Source organism: Fulmarus glacialis, unplaced genomic scaffold (genome assembly GCF_000690835.1).
Source record: "Fulmarus glacialis isolate BGI_N327 unplaced genomic scaffold, ASM69083v1 scaffold4294, whole genome shotgun sequence".
In the NCBI taxonomy this organism is placed as follows: domain Eukaryota; kingdom Metazoa; phylum Chordata; class Aves; order Procellariiformes; family Procellariidae; genus Fulmarus; species Fulmarus glacialis.
Window position 1 is genome coordinate 54,504 of NW_009208516.1, and position 18,207 is coordinate 72,710.

General features: G+C 39.7%; 1 protein-coding gene across 1 annotated transcript; it reads left to right on the plus strand.

Moving 5' to 3' along the window:
* The first annotated feature begins 108 nt into the window (after positions 1-108).
* Positions 109-17,331, plus strand: TGM6 (transglutaminase 6). Its single transcript, XM_009576506.1, has 13 exons — positions 109-115; positions 3,017-3,190; positions 4,103-4,342; positions 4,862-4,980; positions 6,172-6,300; positions 7,621-7,798; positions 8,647-8,782; positions 9,833-9,936; positions 11,717-11,959; positions 12,624-12,968; positions 13,965-14,122; positions 15,819-15,952; positions 17,178-17,331. The coding sequence occupies exons 1-13, from the start codon at positions 109-111 to the stop codon at positions 17,329-17,331; spliced, it is 2,121 nt and encodes a 706-aa protein (XP_009574801.1).
* Positions 17,332-18,207: the final 876 nt, after the last annotated feature.

An 18,207-nucleotide genomic window follows, 5' to 3' on the forward strand; every position in this document is an offset into this window, starting at 1 on the left:
AAGCCTTTCCTTACTCATGCGGGCGGAAGAGGATTCAGAATGTTCTTGCACACTTTTGTATCCGTAATCTGAACTACGCACAAGTGTGGAAAAGAAGAAAGAAACCTTATGGCGGGTAAGTTAAAAACAGCCTGACTGCTCCAGACATCACTCTTCCAATACAGATGAGTGACATTTGCTGAGGAAACAGGATAAATTAAAATCTAGCTGTCTTTAGGCAATTTAGCCCTTTTTAGGATAAATGCATTTATGGGTTATTCTACTAGAACTGATTTTCTTTTTTTTTTTTTTAATATCATGGGTCTTGAACATAATCTTTTTTCCTATAACACAGAAAAATAGAGTAAGAAAATATTTTTCTATCATATCCATTAACTACTCTATACAGTACTTTTGCAGCCACCTAATCAAGACTGTTGGCTAGTGATTTGGGCATCAAACTGCCACATAGAAGTCCCAGGCTCTAATCCCTCTCTGATATTGAGTAGATGTCTGGCCTCAGACAGGTCACTTGATGGCCTCTGGACTCCCATGTTCACCTCCCTACAGAGTGGCTATGTCAGCCTGTGTGCTGCTTTGTCGAAGTGCAATCCCAGTATCTATGTATTATATTGCACTTGCTCTCACTCTCATGCTGACTGAAAAGATCTCTAGTTAGAAAGATGTGTCATGTAACACACACACACACTGAGTCTATCTACAATTTAGCCTAAGGATTTTTTTCTGTTCTGGCTTCAGCTTTCTGTCAGAGGCAACAAGAACCCTGTGTGCATAATGATCAGCTTTTTCAGCAGTGATCCCCGATTCTGCAGACCTTTGCTTGTGAGCATGTTCCCAACATCTATCCATTAGAGGATAAACACCCAAACAAGTTTTTAGAAATTTGTCCAATTGTACATTGACAGGATTATTGAAAATATGTTTTTCCAACAGAGGGATACTGAAAGCAGAAAAAGAAATTTTAAGATTTAAATTGAAACTATGAAGATCAATACAAAGACAAATTTGAAGTACACATGGACAAAAGACTGGTATCAGGCTTTATTGTGCTCTTGCCCCATATATAAACCATTTTTTGCTGATCTCCTGCACATATTCACTAGAAACGCTTGTGTAACCATGGACTTTGCAAGGCAAACCAAACTATTAATGCCGTAAATTCGTAGAGCTAACCAATGCTAGCCACTGCCTTCTTTATCTTTCCTACTTCTCCAGGTGTCCCCTCTTACTCTGTTGTATGTCTTATCTTTGCCTGTGACATTCCACTCTGAAAGTCTTAGCAGCGCTGTTTAGGTCCTTAAACGTCAGAGTCCCACTAGTATCAAACCCATGGCTCAGTTGCTATTGAATCTTTTATGTGCTATATTTTTATTTGCAAAGATAACATGCAAAATGTTCTTAGTTATCTGCATCACTGCACAACTAATGATGTGCACGCTCCCCGCCCCAAAAAGCCTGGACATTTAACTTGCACAGTTCAGGATACACAGTGATAGGATATACATGGGTAAAGTGTTGCAAGGCTAACTTCTTTTCAAAGTATGAGCCCAAGTGCCCTTCAGAAACACATTCTAATTCACTCTTAAATTAGAGGACTTGATGTTAGGAATGCTGTTTTCTGTAGGTTCTTTTCAATTAAACATATTTAAGTCAGGAAAATAAACTGATGATGCAAGCCAGAAACTTTCTAGACATTTTACATCATATGACTCAAACATCACAATCCTATCATGGAATTTTTGTTCTCCATGTGACATATCTGAAACAAGACCCTTACTTAACTGAAAATACTCAAACATGTTTATGCTCACAGACGACAGGAAAGCAACTTGCTCCAGACCCTTACTGCAGCCTCAGAACTGCATGTGCACATACATGTTTCTTCCAAAAAGCTGAAAAATGAGTATAATTATGATTATATCAAGACTTCACAGAATGTAACTCTGTGCTGCAAACACAGCAGAAAACTCAAATCCCACCCTTTCTATTTCTATAGTAGAACCCCATGGATTCCCTCAGATATAAACCTCATTCCAAGTGATTCAAGGTGGTGCTAAACCAAGTCCTGTATCTTAGTTCAGTGAAATGATGGAAGTGTTGCTTTCAGCATCATTAGTCTGCAAAGGGTTAACATGCTCTAGTGGCCGGAAATTTTCTTCAAGTGAAATTCCTCTGGTATATCATACTGGGGAAGGGCACTTCTCAAACACATGTTCATAGAAGGATCTGTATTTTTTCTGCTTTGTTTTTGTTTGTTTGTTGTTTTGTTGTTGTTTTTTTAATTGATCGAGGAACAAGAAAGGTTGAAAGCTTTTATAATCTGTGCTTCAGTGTCCCATTTTCAATAGTGGGCAACCTATCATGATACAATAGAGCAACCCATAGCACTGCCTCAATATATGCCACTCCTAATCCTAATCCATCTGTCCTCTGCTGGGTATCTTTTTCCAACAGTGTGTGAAATAACACCCAGCTTCAAGCAACAAGACTGTAAATTAACTGAGATACAAGATACATGAGAAGATAACGTGCAAGTTCGACAATGAAGATACTAGCCTTCTATTTATCATCTGTCATACAGTGTTTCAGGATCAGGCATGCACTTGCTCATGAGAGTTTTAATACTTCTTTCTGTACATCTGTAAAGCATTCTAGGAACTAGAGATCCCCACAGAAAAAGAGCAGGAACAGGGTGGAATAGCACAGTCTCTTCAAAGTTTAACAAGGTCTTATCTAAATACAATAGATTTTTGATTATTGTTTTTAAATCAAAGATGAATTCTCTGAATGGGTGTTTTTTCTGTCTCTGAAAGATGCCTGCAGAAAAGATATTTCAGCTGTTCCTCTAAGTTTTTGTTTATTTTGCAATTTTTAATAACGACAGTGGATTTTTCTGTTTTCCTAGAGCATATAACTCCAGCTATACATAAATATAATTACTACATTAGACAAGCTGAAAAGATGTACAAGTTTGATGGAACAATGTTTTTAATTAACTTGCCTTGTGTCTTTCTAGCCCTGAAAATAGCAAATGTCAATTGGCAATCCAAACTAAATAAAGCTGCACATCACACATCCGATTACAGCAGCACAGAAGCAATCTTGAGGAGAGGACAGGCCTTCAACATCACTCTGAACCTCCAAACAACGGTACAACCTGGGGACAACTTCACCTTTATTGCAAGCACAGGTAATTTCCCCATAGCACTCACCTCACATCCAAGTCACTCCAGCTCCAAAACACTAGTGCTTTACAGCTCTACATGGTCCATTCCTCAATCATTAAGCTTTGTCCTTGTCGTGGTTTAACCAACTCATACTAAATCCAAAACACAGCACTAGCAAGAAATTTAACCCTATCCCAGCCGAAACCAGGACAGTCCTGTATCATTCAGTATTCATTGTCCTTTTAGGCTTAGGAGCTCCCATTTTAAAGTTCAATCTGTACCTTAGGGCAATAGACAGTTAAGGTAATAATTAATAGAAAGGTCAGGGCCATCCTCATTCTAAAACCAAGCCTATATCTCTGCTCCTAAGGACCTACCTGCAATACTGCAAGTTGTCTTCATTCTGTGGTCCCTGAACATTTTGCAACTCTACCTCTCACAGACCATCATCCCCTACTTGTTTCCTTTCCTGACTCTCTACTTCACCTGTTTAAACTCCCCTTGATTAACTTAAGGTGTTCCCTATTACTAGAAGAGTCTACATAACCCCATTCATAAGACTTCTGTATTTTCCAAAAAGGCTTCTCCAGGCAGCTGTTAACTCTAACGAAATGTGTATGAAAATGTGTGGCCCATCCTGCCCACATATTTTTGAACTGTCAGGTTTTCAGGACAACAGGCTTGCCTCCTCACTTGTCTAGAATGATTACGGGCATGCTCACCTTTACTGGGTCGTGCACATAATATAGAGGGCTGCATAGTACAATTCTATGGATTGGAGCGCAGCTAGTTTACATTGAATAAGCATTTGATCTGATAAGCCACAACCTTTCAATGTAATTATTAAAAAAAATATGGAATTGAGATCATCACTGACCCCAAGTTTGTCACCCACAGCTGACATTCAGAATTGCTGTCCCTGTTTCCTCTGGCAGGACCATCTCCAGCAGAATCCCAGCAGACCAAGGCCATATTTAACCTTTCTGAGGAGGGTGCCAGTGGCTGGAGTGCAACCCAAGAGCCCAGTGAGCCTGACTGTATGAACTTCACAATATTAAGCCCAGCCAACGCTGTCATTGGACGATACAAACTCAAACTCCAGATTGTTTCTGGGAATAAGGTCTCTTCAACACTCCTGGGCCAGTTTGTGCTACTCTTCAATCCCTGGTGTCCAAGTATGTTTTGATATATCATGTCCTTCAAATAACTCATTGTCTCAGTCAGGAAATCTGGGTGTCACAGTAAAGCATGTACCCGAGAGCCACAGCTACAGAAAGATTTTTTTTTTTGCTCAACATCAAGGATCAAGTTTTTGCCCCTTCTTCAGTGCTGCCATGCATCAAAGATCCAGCCTCTTGCTTTTAGAATGAGAAATCAGAGGCAGAAAATATTCCAAATGTTTATTCTATAATTTTTTTCCCTCTGATACTTGTGTTCAGTTGTAAACCAAGCAATATCTACCAGTAAGACACATACTGAGATTAGCGAAGGGACAGGAGCATAGTCAGTTCACCTCAAAGGAACTTCATGCTTATTTTGTTCACTCTCTAAATGATTACAGAGGTATAGCAGGGAGTCCTAAGCCTGAATGCACAGGCAGCCTGACCTGTTCCCTACAACTCCCCTTGAAGTGAGATTTTCAGTTACAGCAAAACAACTTTCCTTTCAGCCAGCATGTCTCATTCTGCTTCTAGATGATGATGTCTATATGGCTAATGAAAAGGAGCGACAGGAGTATGTCCTGAATGATAGCGGAATCATATTTCAGGGACTGGAAAAATATATTCAACAAGAAGCTTGGAACTACGGACAGGTAAACAGCATCACCTATTCCAGAACTTTGAAAATAAGAACAGTGGGTAAATAGGCTCTTGAGGAGAGAGAATCATTATCTCATAGTATAAGAGTTCAGTATTCCTCTCTCACTTGTGATTTTCTTGCAGATATGTGTCTCACTTATCAGAACGTTACAGCAGCATCAGAATCATTTCCCCTGTCTGGCATGTGCTAATACAGAAATAAAAGAAACAAAGCACAATTTTAGTTTTCTTTTGCCTATTACACAAACTGGTGAAATTCTACTTGTTTCTTGACCCTTGAAAAAGGCAAAGGAAGCCATTCCGGTATTAAACTCTAGCTATTGTGAGTCTAAATACATCTAAATATTTACACAGTTGGTTCAGTAATGGGGCAGAAGACACTAAAAGGATATCCCAAATCTACTCAACTGAAACAACTCAAGTTGGAATTTTTGAAAATCAGTTTGGCCTTCTAAGCACAACTGCTACAAGTACAGTCACAACTACAGCCCATCTGTAGTCACATAGCTACCCTGCAACATGTTGGGCCAGTCAAAACCATTCCTGACCACTTCATGCCTTACAACTGCACTAGCAGTTGCACAAACAGCATTTCCATTAATCCTCCTGATCACTGTGGCTTCTTTTACACTAACAAATGAAACAAGGCCAGATCTGCTTTCTGTCTCAGAGGTCAAGTGGCATCCTTGCCTGACCACATCCATACAGCATAGCACTTTGGCATTCTCTGGGCCCAGCACAGTGTCTCTGTGACCCAATAATTATTTTTGTGGGTTTGTTCCAGTTCAGATCATCTGATATAAGGTGAAGACAGCCCATCAGAGTGAAGCTTTCATAACAGAAGGGTACCTGTAGGGGCATGACAGGATGTGGGAGGGTGCAAAGCCTGCTGAGCCAGACCTGGAGTGGTCTTGTCCGTTCCACCAGGCCACATAATGTCTTCGTGAATGCTAGCAGCTGTGGCCCCAAACCATGCTCATAAACATGCTGTCTTAATATACTATGGAGAGTCAGCAGCCTAGTGCTCATGCTTTCTTCTTGGCCCTATTTTCTTTAACAGTACAGAAAATGCCTTTATTACCAACATCATCCTATTGTGCTAGGAGAAGGAAAATAGGTGGGGAGTTTATCCTTGGGTTTATTTATGAAATTAGCCTTTAATATATTGCTTGTTTTGATTTCAGTTTGAAGAGGATATCCTTGATATCTCTCTGGCTATACTGGATCGAAGCCTGAATCACCGCCAAGATCCAGCTGTTGATGTATCCAACCGAAACAATCCTATCTATGTGACCAGAGTTATCAGTGCTATGGTAAAATGATCAATTAGTTACAGCTGTACAAAGCACCTACTAACAAAAACCCCAGTACTTTATTGTGAATGTCTCAATGTTTTATAGGAGTACCTAAATTTTCTGAAAAAAATAGCTACAGAAGAGGTAAAATGGAGATTTATTCTCAAGGAAAAACACCCCAAAAGTTTAATTTACCTTCTTCCCAAAAGTTTGCTCATAACTGAAGCAATGTTTCCACGAACTTTTGGGGAACATTGAATCTCAGATGTATTTTCCTAACAGATTTTCAGTCCGTTAGATCTTTTCACTAATTTGGAAAGCCTGTGTCCATTTTGAAATAATTTGCTGAGTTTTTCAAACACCAAGAGAAGCATGAAAAATTTTGGAAAACCAGTGTTGGTATGGCTGCATTTAATGTGTGTATTTAGTATTTTTCACTTAAGGCGGATTCGTTCAGTGAGGCCTGTATGCATTTCCTTCAACAAATACTTACATCTTCTCAACACACCCCCATCCTCACAAACAAATAAACGCACAACTAGGCAACTGAAAAGTTTTCCATTTTATAAATAATACATGCCTTACCACATTCCTTATCTGAGATTCCTCCTTTACACCTGTGATCCTTTTCACCCTTCTAGACAGTACTCACTTTAGGCAATTTCAACTTCAATACGAAGGAAGTAACTCCACTTAGATGTACAAAATTACTAAAAGTATGAATACTTAAGAAAAAAAAATAATTAAAAAAGAATTTACTGTTTTCTGTACAACCATACATGACACTTACACAGTCCTCTAAAATGGATGTGCACAAATATATGCAAGCACATCTAACAAGTTTGATCAAGCTATATGTACTATATGCACATTTGCAACAAATGCACATTCAGAGAAAATGTGTACTTCTTGAGGCTTCCATATAAGTCATTTGAGAATGTGAACCAATACTGAATACACGGTGTAACAGTATAATGACATGCAAGGAGGTGAAATTAATCAGTGAAACAGAGAAAATTTAAATAGGCTGGCAGTCCGTACATTTGGAAACATTTGTACTGAAAAGCAAGGCAGTTTTGAATCATCAGACTCTACAATCTGATCTGGGTTTGATCCAATTTGTTGCACTTGAGCAGACAAAATTCTAAGATTCAAATACTATGTCCCACCACTCAGCCAATGAGAATAGTTAAATAATATCTGTTTGTGAGCACTCTCCAATTTCATTTTATTTTTAATACCAGTTTAGTTTAGACCTGGTACAAACAGAGTCATTTCTGCCCATTTCCCTCTCTCCCTTTTTCTGTAAATATTCTCTCATGAGAAGGACTCTTTCAGGTTAACAGCAATGATGAAAAAGGAGTAGTGGAAGGGAAGTGGAATGGAAAGTACTGCTCAGGAACCAACCCCTTGCAGTGGAGTGGAAGTGTGACCATCCTTCGAAAGTGGTACAGGGGGAGATACAAACCTGTCCGGTATGGCCAGTGCTGGGTCTTTGCAGGAGTAATGTGCACAGGTATACATGAAGGGATGAAGAATGCTATCAGAAAGGAAGCTTACTAGAATTTCTGTAGTTTTAACTTTGTGACGTTATTGTTGAAGCTGTTTCCGCTGTGACAAAGAGAGTGAAGAACCTACGCTCTCCATACACGAAGGGTTATTTTCTTCTATTTTAAACAGCCATAGGTTGTAATACTGCATCCCGGTTTTGTGAGTCATCAAACAAAATGCAAAGTGGTTTTCCAGGCTGGGGTGGTTAAAAAGAGCAAGATTTCGTGTTTCAAAGCTAGTATTCAAAGAAAACCAGTGCTCTTTTAAGTCTATCTCCTCACAATGCCAGTTTTCTACTGTTGTGTCTTACCTACTGGTGACACAAAACCACATCACAATTCTGAGGACCTCTAAAGGGAGCTGCAAGTCGGGAAAAGCATTTCATTTTAGCAGTTTCCATTCAGAGCGGCTCTGAGAGACAAGAGTCACTTTGGGGAAAATACAAAGGAAAAATAATGCAATCGAGAGGTATGTCTCAGTGGGGAAGAGGAAAAAGAAGCAGGTAACAGAGAAACACAGAGAGAAAATGGGAGAAAGAATAGGGTGAAGAATGAAAGGTTAAAATAAATGGGTGAATCTAACTCTTCTTAAAAAGAACATGGCAGCTAAGAATGCCATGTGAGTAGAACTGTCTTCTAAGCAATTGTGCACAATGACTGTGACTTGCATCATATCTGAGAGGGAAGTTTCTGAGGGTTTGTTTCCCCACTGAAAACACACACACTAGACTGCTTTGCCAACAAAAACAGAAAAATACTTTCTAAATGCCTGTAAAATAGGTTTACAGAACTTTTACGGTATTCTATATTGCAGTTCTGAGATCCTTGGGAATACCTACTCGTGTTATTACAAACTTCAACTCTGCCCATGACAGGAATATAAATTTGAGTATTGATAAGTACATTGACATTTCTGGAAAGACCCTGCACTTGACTGAAGACAGTGTGTGGTAAGTATTTTTTTCTTAATATTTCTTCCATTATATTCTCCTCTAACTAAAAGATCTAGAATCATGCTCCTGAAAAACATCCCCAACCTCATGGTCCCAGTGATATAAAACCCCATACCAAACAATCAACAGAGCAGAGTGTTCAGAAATGCAGTATGTAGTCAGCTTCATCATTCTGAAGAATCAACAGAGGAGATACTTTGTACCATTGCTATTCAACGTATAATTTGGAAGTATAACTGCTAATTTTGCCTCTACTGTATGAAAGTTGAGATTTTTCCAAAAAAAGTGGAAGAATGATTAACCTCTTGCCCAAAAATGTATCAGCTTGTCCCTCAATTCCTAGAGCAGAGCACTCTCAGAAGCCTGTAAGTTTTAGACCCAGCTCCTGTGCTACATGCTGTTGTTTATCTCAGTCTTTCGTGATTACCATTATACATCCCTAGCACAATACTGACAGGTTACTAAAGTAAAGGTAGTATGTTTCACACAGCTGAAAAAAATTCCATCCCATCCCTTAGGAAGAACATGCTGTTTCTTTCACCTCAGAAAAGCTGTTAAAAATCATGCTTTAGACAAACAAGCACACAGAAACTATCACACTGCACATGTGCGTTGTACTGCATGCATCCGTGTTTCAGTCACCAAGCACCCTATACCATGGGGACTGAATGGGACAAGGGTGACATGAAGTAGAAAGCAACTGTGAATTAAATACCAACAGATAGCAATGTGCACAGGAGACCTTTGGCTGTACAGTATGTTGTTCTGGAATGCCCAGAATTGAATACTTAACTCTGCAACGAATTATTTTCCTTTTAAATTTTTTTTTCTCGGTAACATCCCAACATTTCTCAGAGATCTGAACACGAAAAGCTAAAGAAGGGGAAAGAGGTACTCAAGAAAGGAGTCAGCAGCTGGTCTCTCCACAGAGGAGTTTTCCTTCACTCGACTAGGGTTATTTCTTGCATTGCACCAGAACTGTATCAAATCTTTCAATATAAAATTAGTTGTATGAATCAGGGATTCCCTATTCTACCTCCCTTACAGGAATTTTCATGTCTGGAATGAAAGCTGGTTCATTAGAAGAGATCTTGGCTCTTTTTATGATGGATGGCAGGTTCTGGATGCAACACCCCAGGAAAGAAGCAAAGGTAACACTGTGGTAATTATAAAAAGCTGTAGATATTGTTACTCCTAGAGATTGCTACTGAAATTTCAGGACAACTCTCTTCTATCTACTCCCTGTAGATGTGGCATTAATTTGGGTGCACAAGAAAAGCAATACCCCCATCAATCTCCAGTAGGTTGCTTTTCTGTCAGCCTCTGCATTGCCTACCAGCATGCAAATTCTTACTTTTTTTGATCCTCTGCCTCCACAAAAGCCCGTGCATCTTAAGTTCACTTATCTTACCCTTGCTTATCTTAGCTCCTAACATTACACGGATTCATAAAATGACATAGAATAGCTAAGGTTGGAAGGGACCTTTAGAGTTTGTTTACTCCAACGCCCTGCTCAGCACAGGGTCAATTAGAACAGGTTTCTCAGGACCATGTCCAGTTGGGTTTTGAGTATTTCACAGGATGGAGACTCGACAAGCTCTCTGGGCAAACTGTTGCAGAGTTTGACCACCCTCATAGAAAAAGTTTTTTTCTTATGTTGAAATGGAATTTTCTATGTTTCAATTTGTGCCCACTGCCACTTGTCCGTTCACTGGGTATCACTGAAGAGAATCTGATTCTGTCGTTTTTACACCCTCCCATCAGGTATTTATACACATTGATAAGATTGCCTCGAGCCTTCCCTTCTCCAGGTTGAACAGTCCCAGTTCTCATCCCTTAATCATTTTTGTGGCCCTTTGCAGGACTTGGTCCCATATGTCCATATCTTGCTTGTACAAGGAGCCCAGAACTGGACACAGCACTCCAGATGTGGTCTCACGAGTGCTGAGTAGAAGGAAAGGACCATGTCCCTTGACCTGCTGGCAATTGTCTTCCTGATGCAGCCCTGGATGTTGTTGCCCTTCCTTGCTGCAAGGGCACATTGCTGGCATTAGACACATTTGCTGGCTTGCATTGGACAGATTTAGCAGCAAAACAAATTAAAATCCCTTTTAGTTAGATGCTAAGTAAAGACTTTAGAGCTTATAGTGACAGGGTTGAACCACAGTTTACAACAGAAAATAAAATATGCCCCATGACTCTGCCCTGTATTTTACAGGACACACTGGAATGGGTAGGAAGATATTTCATATGATGTCCCCGTGGCACACAACAACATGGCATATATGTACAAAGCTACATGAAAGAAGCCCCAAACTGTTCTCTGGTTCTGAAACCAAGTGACATAAAATGGCTTTTGTTCACAGCACTGAACTCTCTCTCCCAGACCAAAATAATAGCATAGTGAGCTGGGAACAAACCCTGGCCTGTCCCATTCCCTGAATTCTTCACAGCCACTGTCTGAAAGATTGCTCGTTGACAAGGAGGGGGAAAAACCACACTAAGAAGATTGCTAGCAAGTAAACAGTGTGGATGAGCAACGGCCATGGGTTCACACTTTGGCTCTGGTTTTATTTACTAATACAGACACAACTTCATTGATCTAGTTTCATGATGTCATCAAAAGATTCATTTATTTGGCCATTTAAAACCCATCAAACTCCAGATAAACGGCTTCTCATTCCCCATGACTAAGTTTACCACATTTAGCCTCCTGGTTCTTCTCAATGCACATACAGCATTGATGACTCACATCTCGTAAGTCTGATTGTACTTCTGACTCGGCTACCATCCTCTCCTCTCTTTTCACTGGACAGCTTAGCATACAGCCTTGGAAGCTTTGGAGGGTTCGAACATTTCACATAGCACACATCATAAGAAGTGTTCTTTTGCAATAAGCAGTCATTTAACTTCTCCCTCTCTCTCATATAGGCATATATCAGTGTGGTCCCGCCTCCACCAGAGCCATTAAGGAAGGGGATGTGAACCTGGATTATGACAGCTCATTTGTGTTTGCAGCAGTGAATGCTGACTATGTTACCTGGATTCACTATAGCAACAAAAGAAAAGAGAGAATTTTTTCTGATACTAGGAAGATTGGAAAATTTATCAGCACCAAAGCAGTGGGCACCAACTCCCGTGTGGATGTCACTGCTAACTACAAATATCCGGAAGGTAAATTCTTTATTACAGTTCTCTTGCCACTGATGGTCAGAAGTGAAAAGAATTCAGGCCTTTGTTGGATCGAGCACTGACTTAATTTCTTTACTTCTTCTGGAGCAAAGTAACTGTGAATTTTCAAACTCTTAGGGCTCATTGTCAGCAGACAGTGATTCAATATGGCCTTTGTGGCCCTTGAAGAAATACTAATGTATTCAATACAAAGTCAAAGCTACTTCTGTAAAACATTCTGTCCCAGCTGGTGAGAATATTTCTGTTATGACATGCAGCAACAGCCATTCTGAAGAGTTGTTTGGGGAGAGTTTCTGCAAAAGGATTTTTTCACCCTTCTTAATTTCAGAGGAGATAGCAATTGCTCCAGCTTATGCAGAACTGAGCTTTCCCAGGAGTTATCTTTCTACTGCTCACAGCTTCTAAGAGGTGTCCATGAACAGCCAGCTAAAGCTGATAGGCAGGTTTTACTTTCCAGTCTTCATGGCCATGTATATTCATTCACTTTTGTGTCAAAATTAGCATTTAGGTTAGACTTCACTTTCTCCTCTTGTGTATCTTTGCCCTCCTCAGCTTTCCTAAACTGTATTTATTGAGAGCAATTATGGCTCCATTGCACTATATCCAGCATGCATGAGATCTCTGACCATGTTATCTTTCAAAGCAGGATCCTTGAAAGAAAGGCAGGTCTATAAAAAAGCACTGAAGCTGCTCGGTGTGAGAAGCACTGGAAAAAGAACCAAGATTACAAGACCTAGAAGACGATCTGCAGTAGCACGGAGACAAAATATGACACAGCCTGCACAAAAACCCAGTATCTCAGGAAAGCTGATCCTTGATGCATCTCCTGTAATTGGCCAGGACATCCTCCTTACCTTGGCACTCAGGAACTTGATCTCAGATTTCAAGACCATAAAGGTGAAACTGAGTGCTTCAGCCATTCTCTACACAAGAAAACCAAAGGCAGAGATTTTGCAGTTGTCTAGGTCTATTAAACTTGGATCTGAAGAAGGTAATTTTGATTTTATTACAGCTTAGGACAAGACATAGCTTTGCTTGGTGGCCAAATCACACAGAAATAATGAATGGCTTAAGAAGTGCATGACCTGCAAATGGTTGGAGGTTAAGGCTATTCAGGGGAACAGAAACATATATATTTGCCCTGTCTTAAGCATTTGCTTTTGGGCACTGTCAGAAAGGATACTGAGCTGGGTGACCTTTTGTCTGACCCAGCACAGCCACTATTAGTTCTGCATTATGGCCTTTTTTACCAAGAGAGAACAACTAAGAGACATGCACCGGAGACTACTCAGCTACCAGCTCCCCATAAGCAAAGTATAAAGACAGACTAAAGGGGGAAACATAAGCCTATGTCTTTTGCAGCAGTAGGTCAGTAACTACAGACTGCAGTAAGAGCTACAGTACCTGCAGATAGTGGCCTTTGCCTTGCTTTTATAGGGACAGTGATGAAAAATGAATCTTGTAGCACAGATCAATATAACCACCCTCTCAAGCTAACACACAACACACAACTCTTTCCACTGTTCCAGCAGTAGATGAACATTTTTTCTCAATCCATTGCCTTTCTCACTGGCACAGAGACTCTGACTGCGCACCCTCTTTAAGGCAGAGGCTGAACAGCTGCATCAGCAAGGGCATTTAAACCAACCCATCTTTTTACTTCTGCCTTCTTTGCAAGGAAGAAGCATTAAATGCCCAGCTTCAGATAAATGAAAAAAAAAAAAAACACCAGCAGGGGTTGCCACATATATCCATCCTCAGAACTGTCCAGCTACCGAACTGTACCTGATCATTTAGTGTTTGATGTGAATGTAAGTAGAAGTCACCTATAAGCATCATTCCTGTCTATTGGCTATCAACACCCAAAAATGGACAGCCCCAGGGTGATAGCATCCTTGCTCCTTAAAATACAGATATATTACAGATAGCTGGTACTTAGACACAGAAAAAAGAAGAGGGGGAAATTCTGTTTCTATTTCCATTCCAGTGAAGGAGATTTCATTCAAGATCTCCTATTCCCAGTACAAAAACTCTCTGATGGGTGACAGGAAGATCCTAGTGACTGCTCTGTGTGAAACCAAACAGGGAGCCTCGCTTCTAGTGGAGAAGGATATTGTACTTCAGGATCCTTTTCTCAGCATCAAGGTAAAAGCTGGTCCCCTTTATGTCCCTAGAGAGACGTGTTGAGAAGAAGCAACTAGAATCCCTACTCCATTTACTCCTCATGGGACGGAGTGTGGGAAGTGAAATCATGCCTGAGGTGATTTGACCTTGTTGCTCTAGTAATAGGCCATATGACACAAGTGAAATGAAATACAGTATGGAAAAGCAAACCTTTCCAAGGCATAGCTGTGCTATAGTATTCTTGCCAGTGCTTATTGACATGGCACCGATAAAGTTCTCAGTGTTACGAGGGTTACAAGGTAAGATTATCTTCTAAGAGACAGACAGACAGAAAGAGACAGAGTGATCTAGTCCACTTTTGTCAGGGAAGTCAGATCATTCTCTTCCAGTTTATTTAGGAAACCTGATTTTTACCAAAGACATCTTCACTGACTAGCTGATAATGCCTGGGGCTGTGAGGCTCGTTATTACTAATACTCAAGGAAGCTCTTTCACCTTATCAGGAAAAGTGGCACTTTTTACCTTCTGTAACATCTTCCCAAATGATTAATAATTAGAACTGGAGGCTTTTTTTTCCACTTAAGACTGACTTCTGACAAATGTTGTACAATGGGTAAAAAGCAATTCTTAGTGTACCACGTGGAAAGACCACGCAATATGTGTCCCTGGGGACAGTCCTGGGTTTGCATGGCCCACCACATTCACATAAACTAGTTTAACTCATTTTGGATAGTTCAGCACATTCACATGCTGTATCAGACATGGGATCAAATGCTATCTGCCCACTGTACTGCAAACAACACAGAGGGAATATGATAATTCACAGAGTCTTTCAGAGCCTCCAGACTAGATTAACTATCCCAAACCACTCTGTCAGTAGCATACAGGAAAAGCAAGGTTACACACAGGAATAAAGAGTTTGGATTTTTGTAGGCCTGGTGATTTCTGAATACCAAGTTCTAGTGAGACTTTGTAAAAAGCCTTCTGTGCTGTACCATGCAAATAACAGAGTCAGCTTATATAGGGCAGGCACCTGAATAAATTACTTCAATTCAGTGACTAAGTTTCAAGAAGGGTTTATGTTTCTGTTGATTGAAACTTCTGTGTGAAGTCAATAATAGAGAAATACAATTGGGGTGCTGGACTTCTCCATTATGTTAATTAATATTATATTATCTACAAAGATAACCAGATACGCCAATTCTACCTTATCTCAAAATAAGGTAATGAATATGTTTATTTGCTACTTGGCATTCTGGTTTTTTTTTTGCCTGAGACGCCACTATTTACCTCTGTCTCACACCTCCAATGTTTTCTAATCCTAAACCTTTGCATTTAGCCTAACTAAAGCTAATTTGACTTAAGGTGCCTACAGTAGTTAGCCATATATGCCAAGTTAATGCAAGTATTCTCATTCTGTTCTCACTCTGATAAGTATCATACACTGTGTTATACATAACACCATACACTGACCTAGTTAAAAAGTTAGGACTAAATGGTAGATTCTACAGTAGTTTGTTCTTTCTCAGACACACTGGGTGGCTGATTCAAGCCTGAACTCTGCTGCCCAAAAGTATGTACATGTATTAATTCCTGGCTCCTTCCTGTCCAGGAGATCCTAAGAGGGTAAGTGTTTTGCAATGGGAATGAAAAGAGAAAACAGTGAGAAAGAAGTGAGACTAATGCCGTGGCCGAGCTGAATGTTTTCTCTCTGTAGGTCCTTGGTCCAACAGTGGTACACAAGGCTGTTAATGTGCAGGTCACATTTACCAACCCACTGTCTGAAATGGTGACAGACTGTGTGCTGAGAGCAGAAGGTAGCGGCCTGCTCAAAGAGCAACTCAGAATCAAGTACGTAAATGCTATCTGGCTAATAACTCATTCGCTTTAGTGGAAAATCTGGAATAAAAGTGGGTTTTTAAAAAAGATTCTGTCAACCTCATGACTTTTGCTTGTACCAGCATTGGACAAAATACCATCATGTCAGTTCTCTCCATATACTAGCTGGAGTTTTTTACACCCCTTTTTCCAAGCTTTGAATTACAGAATGCTCAGGGAGCAGAGAGATGGCCTGCTTTTAATGACAGTGTGTAACTCAGAGTGCTGTAGTTAGTGACTGAATTATATACAGGGCAAAAATTTAAAAACTTTCTTCTTTTTGTGGTTTGCAAAACCAAAAAATCCTTGAAGGATAAGAGAGAAAGTGATGATATCTTTTTTCCTTCAGATATTAAATTACTAAAGAGCCAGGACATATACTGTAATGAAATGTCTTAAAAATGGGTCCACTGATATCATACCAATAAGACATTGTTCTCCCATCTCCTCCATGGTTATTATTTTAAAAACATTTTTAAAAGTCTCCAAAATATTTCTGCTGGGGGAGTTAGCACCAAGAAACTGTGAGAGGAAAACAAAAAAAGGTAGCAAAGGATGGACAATGATGTGAATCACTAAGGCTTCATTTACATTGAATACAAAATTCAGGTCTAGATCCTGACCTTGAAGCTTAACTTGCCTTATGAGCACCAGTATTGCTCAGCTTCAGTACCTCCTTAGAGCATAGAGACCCTTTTCCCCCACTCTCTCTGTTTCCTAGTGCTACTATCAGTCTCCTTGTGTTGGACAGCCAAGAGTCATTTTTAACTATGGACATAAAATCAATAGGTAATTTTATTTACCACACCAAAATACAGCACGAGCATATCTAGAGTACTATAAATGTTGTGAGTGTTGAGGGTAATTGGATTTGAGCTCTTCTAAAGATAACCTTTCTGACCATTCCTCAGGCACTCAATACGTTTTGCCCTCATGATACAACCCTTAATTCTCTATCACAGGTTGAGAACTGCAATTATTCCACCACATCCATTTCAGCTTGATTAGTTCTTCAAAGACAGTGTTGTGGGGTTTGTGAACATGGAAGGTCATGTCCATCTGTGCTAGGAGCATACAAACACAGCAGCCACTTACTCTGACTCTTCCTTTCTATACTGTCTTAGATTTGGGGACTCTGAAGAATATATAGCACGAATTTTTCAGCTGCTTGAACTTACAAATGTATTCCCTCTTTTAGTGTGGCAAGAATGGCCCCCATGGAGAGCTCAACAGTCCAATTTGAAATCATTCCCTACAAGAGTGGCACCAGGCAGCTTCAGGTGGACTTGGTTTGCATTCATTTTTCAGACATTAAGGGATTTGTGATGCTTGATGTGGCTCCTGCTCAGTGATATCACCTGTACATCAGTTCAGTTTTGTTTCTGTTTATGAGACTGGTGCAGTGTTCATACATTATTATGACTGGGAGCACAGAAATGCAGACTACTCAGGCAAAGTAAAGTGATGTAATATGAACAGAAATTAATAAAAAGGTACTATACACTATACTGTAAAGACAGTGTAATCTTTTTCATTCCCTAACCTGTTTTTTGGACCTTCATGAATAGAATTACTAGTGGAAATCACCATATAATTTAACTTGAAGGAGGGGATCCAGTGTGACAGTTCTCAGCATTAGAGTCTGTAGCAATGATAGCAGCTAGATTTCCAAGGAACACCATTTAAAATCACTGGTTTTGTAAGCTTCATTGAATATAATTTAATTATATTCATTAAATATAAGTTTTATTCAGTAATAGCCAAAGTACTAGCCAAGTAGCTGACATAATTAAATTCTAGAATTAAATTTACCATTTCATCTAATTATTAGAAGGAAAATACAGCAGTAAGATATAGCAGCGTTACAATAGAACTCTCTTCTTATGACTGGAAAAATGAGAAGCTATTCAATAAACAATACTTTTTAATTCACAGTTTCCCTATTCAGATCATGATTTAATCATGTGATAAATTATAAATAATGAAATACTCAGCAAAGGAATGACTGGGAGTAATAGTACAAAAGCAGATAAAAGAAACATGTCCTTGACTAAGGAGTGGCAAACACTAGAGCATCTGAAATACTAAAAGCTGGAAGAGCTGTTCCTGAAAACAGGAGTGAAACAGAACATCATTAAACAGTAAATAGGTGATCTGTCATCTGGACTAAGACATATTTATTTACACACATAGTTCCTCACACATGCACTGTCTCAAAATGCCCAGAG